This window comes from Ornithorhynchus anatinus, chromosome X2 (assembly GCF_004115215.2).
Source record: "Ornithorhynchus anatinus isolate Pmale09 chromosome X2, mOrnAna1.pri.v4, whole genome shotgun sequence".
In the NCBI taxonomy this organism is placed as follows: domain Eukaryota; kingdom Metazoa; phylum Chordata; class Mammalia; order Monotremata; family Ornithorhynchidae; genus Ornithorhynchus; species Ornithorhynchus anatinus.
This window is the reverse complement of record NC_041750.1, coordinates 27,703,213-27,709,212: the sequence shown is the minus strand read 5'-3', so window position 1 is coordinate 27,709,212 and position 6,000 is coordinate 27,703,213. Positions and strand designations below refer to the sequence as shown.

General features: G+C 54.6%; 1 protein-coding gene across 2 annotated transcripts in view; it reads right to left on the bottom strand.

Annotated features, from left to right (window-relative positions):
• Positions 1 to 3,719: 3,719 nt before the first annotated feature.
• Positions 3,720 to 6,000, bottom strand: part of CARMIL1 (capping protein regulator and myosin 1 linker 1) — an 85,716-nt gene continuing 83,435 nt past the window's right edge. For both annotated transcript variants that reach the window (XM_029052898.1, XM_029052897.1), the window contains 2 exons: positions 5,606 to 5,746; positions 3,720 to 4,622 (listed from right to left, as the gene is read on the bottom strand). In XM_029052898.1, coding sequence (XP_028908731.1) covers positions 4,486 to 4,622; positions 5,606 to 5,746 — 278 coding nt within the window. In that variant the 3' untranslated portion in view covers positions 3,720 to 4,485. The remainder of the gene's footprint in view (positions 4,623 to 5,605; positions 5,747 to 6,000) is intronic.

The following is a 6,000-nucleotide window of genomic DNA, read 5'->3' as shown; positions in this document are numbered from 1 at the left end:
CACAGCGAGATCTCATCATTGTCAAACTCATCATCATTAGCATTTCTCAGGATCCTACTGAGGGCAGGGCACAGTACTGGATTCCAACTGTTGGCAGAGTCCCATGATTCTATTTATTGCTAGTGTTTTTGTCTGTCTGTCTCCCCCGATTAGACTGTAAGCCCGTCAGTGGGCAGGGACTGTCTCTGTTGCCGATTTGTACATTCCAAGCACTTAGTACAGTGCTCTGCACCTAGTAAGCGCTCAATAAATACTATTGAATGAATGAACGAATGCTAGGTGCCCGCACTGTGCAGAGCATCGTAAGAGACGCCAACTGTGAGCAGAACACTGTAATGAGCACTGCTTGCGGAGAACTGTACTGAGCATTTACTGCGTGCAGAACTTGGTACTGGGTTCTTGGGAGTTTACAATTAAAGGAAAATAATACTAATAACTGTGGTATTTGTTAAGTTCTTACTAGCTGCCGGGCACTGTACTAAGCGCTGGGGTGGATACAAGCAAATTCAATCGGACACTGACTACGTCCCAGATGGGGCTCACAGACTTAATCTCCATTTTACAGATGAGGTAACTGAGGCCCAGAGCAGTGAAGTGACTTTCCCAAGGTCACACAGCAGGGAAGTAGAAGAGCGGAGATTAGAACCCAGGTCCTTCTGACTCCCGGGCTTGCTTTATCCGCTAGGCAACACAGGTTCCCAGCTGCCTGGGATATAGCATCTGAGTATTTGCTGTCTGAGATCTCGGGATCCAGGACCCAGCACAGAGAGCAGCCGGGAGCCCCTGACCAACAGCAGCTGGCTGGAGGGTCGCTCACTGGACCCCAACTGTAACCTGACCGTGACCTTCTGGCCCCTCACGCTCTGGCCTGGGGGCTCTCTGGGGGTGGAGAAAGTGGGGGCCACTCACTCCCGCTGCGTATCCCCCACGCCTTCAGCCCCATCCTTTTCCACATCCCCCAGGGCTTCATCTGCCTCCCCTGGGATTAGGTCAGGTGGGGGTACACTGAGGTACTCAGTCAGTGGTCACTGGTGGCGACGGGGGCAGTAAAAGGATGCTGGCTCCCCGCTTCCTTCCCCGCCAGGCCCCGGTTTCTGCTTGGTCTTCTAGGGTGGAATCAGATGGAGCCAGATGGGGAATCCACTGGTGAGGGAAGATTAGCTTTCAGAGCCACCCAAGGCCAACCCGTGGAGGACAGAGCTTTGAGAAATCCTCAGAATAAATACATTAGGGAAGGTAAACAGAGTGTGTGAGGCATCAGGGCCCCTTCCCTAGCAAACAGAGTCTGGGGGTGGTGGGGTGCGTGTTGGGCAGGCACCTGTTCTCCTGTTTACCTTGGCCAGAGAAGGGCCGACGTGTCAATATCGAGCCGAGCCTCTCCATTCCCTTTCAACCGTGCTCAGCCCTCATGGGAAGTCATTTCTTGGACAGGAAGCAAAGCCTTTCCTCCTTCCTGCCATTTCTCTCCGGATCCACTCCCCTGGTGGTTCGCTCATTGGACTCCAGACCTCGGGGCCTCCTCCTCCAGGGAGGATGGTGAAAAACTAGCTTTTTGGGGACCAGGAAACCTAAGCCTGTTCCTGAGCTGCAGCAGGCATGCAGTGTGGCCTAGTGGAAAGCCCTGGGGATGGTGATTGATTAGGCTGTAAGCCCGACATTGGGCAGGAATGATCTCTATCCGTTGCCTAATTGTACCTTCCAAGCGCTTAGTACACTGCTCTGCACATAGTAAGCGCTCAATAAATACTATTGAATGAATGAATGGTGTCCCACCTCCCTGCACTGGATCTGTTTGTGCAGCAGAGGGGAGGGACTCCACTGAACCATCCACACTCCCTCACTCCGTTCCCCCTGTGCCCAGTGGCTCACGTTGCCAGTTAGTTGGCAGGGAGAACGGATGCAGCCTGGCATCATGGAACAGAATGCCTCAGACCTCAGCGAGTGGCAGGCATCCATTCCACAGCCACCGCTGAGTTCGACGTGCCTGAAATGTCACCTCCAACCTCAATTTGACTCCAAGCATGAGGGGCTTGGCGTTTTGGCCCAGTGAGGGATGGTTCAGCTTGCAGTCTGGCCTAGGGAAGGAGCAGAGTCTAAATTGGGTCACTAGGGGCTGCTTGATATTCTTTTTTTTAGAGTATTTTCCACGTTCTTATAATGTGCCAGGCACATTCGAGCTCCTGAGTCCCCCACTCCAGCTACCGTCCGTCGGAGACCCCCGGCTTCATCAAACCAAACCGCATCTGCCTCAACAGACGATCCTTCCTTCTACCCTTTCCCGGCAGAATAAATCCAATTAGCCGCTCGGTCTCCTCCCGGTGCCGTCGGGCAAACAGTCTTTCTCGCTTGCAGCCTCACAGGGAGGGGAGATTCAGGATGCTGGGGAGGTGGTGGGGGGGCGAGTGGGGGACGGGGGAGGGTGTCTGGCCGTCGCCCCGTAGGCATGGAAAATACCTCCTTGGGGGCCACCGCCAACCAGAAACTCCATCATTCCGGGGGCCAGGACCTGGTGGGGTTGGAAAAATGACCCACTTCTGTCCCCCACCCGGACCACGTCTCCTCCCTCCCCTAAACCTGCCCCTGTCCCCTGTCCAAGCTGCCCACCCCCAGCTGGGACCGTCCACCCCCTCCCTGCCCCTCGCCCGGACTGTCCGCTTCCTTCCTGCTCCCAGCCGGGTATCAAAAGCAGCTCTAGGTCCCACGTCAGAGCTCAGATAATTTTACAGTGAGAAAGGGAAACGGGGGACGAATTTCTCTGACAAGGAGGTGCCGCCTTGGCCATCTTGTCCTCCGGGTCGCGGACACACCAGGCGGAGGCAGCCGTCGGAAAGCTGAGCTTTCTCAGCATCCCCAGGGGAGGCAGAGGAGGAGGTTATTCGGGAACCCTGCGTGTGTGCTTCCTGCATCGGGTAGAAGGGGTCGTTAGCAAGAGCTGTCCCCGAGGGCTCAAGTCCCACCTCGGGGGTGTAGATTTGCCAAATTCCTCAATTTCCCCTCTTCGTGGGGCATCTGCTCAGGCCCGTTGTCCCGCGGGAAGCTGCAGCCGGGGACCCTTCCCCAAGGGGCTGTGATCTGGTGAGAGAGACGGAGTCCTCAAGACTGTAAGCTCCTTGTGGGCAGGGAACATATCTACCAACTCTATTATATTGTACTCTCCCAAGCGCTTGGTACAATCTTCTGCGAGAAGCAGCATTGGCTTAGTGGATAGAACATGGGCCTGGGAGTCAGAAGGACCCGGGATCTAATCCCGGCTCTGCCACGTGTCTGCTGTGTGACCTGGGGTTGTCACTTCACTTCTCTGGGCCTCAGTTACCGCTTCTGCAAAGTGGGGATTAAGTGTGAGCCCCATATAGGACAGGGACTGTGTCCAATCTGCTTAACTTGTATGTACCCCAGCACTTAGAACAGTGCTTGGCCCATAGGAAGTGCTTAACAAGTACCATAATAAATATAAGAAATATAAGAAATAAATATGATTGGTTACGTGAGGTCCCTTTCCCGTGGCCACCGAGAAGGTCAGCGCTGAAAACCCTGAGTTGTCCTATCTGTCCATGTCCAGTTCAGCAGCCACCATGACTTCCTGTGACCTAACCGCTTGGTACGCAAGCGCTTAGTACAGTGCTTTGCACTCAGTAAGCGCTCAATAAATATGACTGAATGAATGACTAACCCGAGGGGCCCCACCTGTCCCTGATCCATCAACTCCAGGGAGGCAGACGTTCCCCTTGTAAAATCATTTTATTGGTACAAATATACATATGGATAAAATTCCCGCAACCTGTAATGGAAGTGAGTGTCTGACAGAACGAGGCAGAAAGAGGGCAGGAATGTTCAACCTGTTTTTTTCCTTTTAAACAGGTGTCCAAATAGTTCTCTCTCCGAATCCCGCATTAAAAGCTGATATGCCGACAGGACCCCAGATGAACCAATCGATAGTCTCAGAAGCGCTCAGCTGTCCCGTCCAGCCGTGATGCGGTTGGAGCCGTGGACACGGCGGCGCCTGTGTGAGTGTATATGTGCTTGCGTGTGCAAGTCGTGTGTCCGCACACACGTTGAGAGGTGCCGGTTCTGAGTTGTGCTTGCTGGCAGTGTGGAACCGACCGAGGTCTACCTACAGCTCAGTCACAGGAAGAAAGAAAATTCCCTAGGGGAGCATGTAAAAACCATACCCAAGCATCTAGTATGTATAATTTATACAAATTATTCATTAGTGTGCTCTGTTAATATAATTACAGTGTGCAATTGCATTCAACAAGAATAGATTTCTCTCCGGCCTCGTGCAGATCAGACTCATTTACATTCGACGGGCTCCCTCCCCGCGGAACCCAACCCCATCCCGGCCCGGCCCGGAGGGAGGGAGAGGACCTTCCTGGGTTTGGCCTCTCCCAGGGCCGCCCGCCGCCGGCCCCCGGGCAAGGCCGGGGAGGGAGTGACCAGGACGGTTGTCCCGGGGCCGGAGACGAGAAACCACTCCCGGGGACTCGTTTAAACGAAAATAAATTCTTTGTCGGCCTCTTCTCCGGAGTCGCTGGACTTGCTGCCCAGCTGGGCATCCCTGCCCAAGGAGGCCGACTTCAGTTCCGGGTGCTCGGTGGAAAGCTGAACTGGACTTCTCCTCGGGGCTGCAGGAAACAGGGAAGAAGGTCACACACCACCAACCCCTGCCCAGGAGCACAGAGAAGCAGCATGGCCTAATGGATAGAGCACGGGGCCGGGAGTCAGAAAGACCTGGGTTCTAATCACTTCTTCACTTCCCTGGGCCTCAGTTACCTCATCTCTAAAAATGGAGTTTGAGACGGGGAGGATTTTCTACCGGGGGATAGGAGGGGGATTCTAACTCTAAATTCTGGCTCAAAACCTTGACTAATTCTGTGGAATCTGACCACTGCCATTCAAGGGAAACGAGAGATTGGGAGAGGCTAAGCTATTGTATTCTAAAAGGCAAAGCTGCTTAAGGATTTATAGAAGGAAAACCCAACGGGGAATTTACTCCTCTAAATGCTTCCTAAAGCCCGGAAGCTCCCAGGGCCCCAAGGTCTGGAAAGCCTCAAGTTGGGATCCTGCCAGCATGACACGCTGGAGAAGCAGCAAGGCCTGGTGGATAGACCCCGGGGCTGGAAGTCGGAAGGACTTGGGTTCTAACCCCACCTCTGCCACTTGTCTGCTGTGTGACTTTGGGCAAATCACTTCACTCCTCTGTGCCTTAGTTACCTCATCTTTCAAATAGGGATAAAGACTGTGAGCCCCATGTGGGACGGGGATGAGGTCCAATCAACCCCATCTGCTTGTAACCATCCCAGCGCTTAGTACGGTGCCTGGCACATAGTAGGCGCTTAACAAATACGGTAAACGCTCAATAAATACGACTGACCGATATTGTCGGGGCCGGGTTTGTTCACGGCTGCTAACCAAGAGAGGCCGGAGGCCAGGTAAGGATGGCATTTATGTCAGCGTGATGCCCTCTCCCGCTGGACTATAAGCCCGTTGAGGGCTCGGCGACACCGCCCACCCCTCAGCGTCGGAGCTTCCCCCTCCCGCCCCACCCTGAAGCGCTGAGGGGAGCCCCCGAGATTCACCCGGGGACAGAGGACGGCCAGAGACTTACCTTCCTGGGAGAAGGTCCTGGGCGTGGGCTGAGGGCTGCTCTGACCATCTCGCTCCTTGTCCGAAGTACCTTTCTTGAGCCCGGGTGGCAGGAGAGCGACTTTAGGGGAGCTGGGGCCCGAGGGAGAGTCTGGAGCATTATCTAGGAGAACACGAAAGCACCCAAATCAAACTTCCAGCCTGCCAGTTTCTGAGTCCCTAGGCCCAGCCCCAGTTCCTACCTCGGCATACCTCCCTTGGACTCTCTCCCTGCGGCGTGTGGGTTCCGGGCTCACTGGACCTGGGACCCCTCGCCCAAGTTCTGCCTCTGGCCCGGAACGCCCTTCCTCCTCAAATCTGACAGACAATGACTCTCCCCCACTTCAAAGCCTTACTGAAGGCCCATCTCCTCCAAGA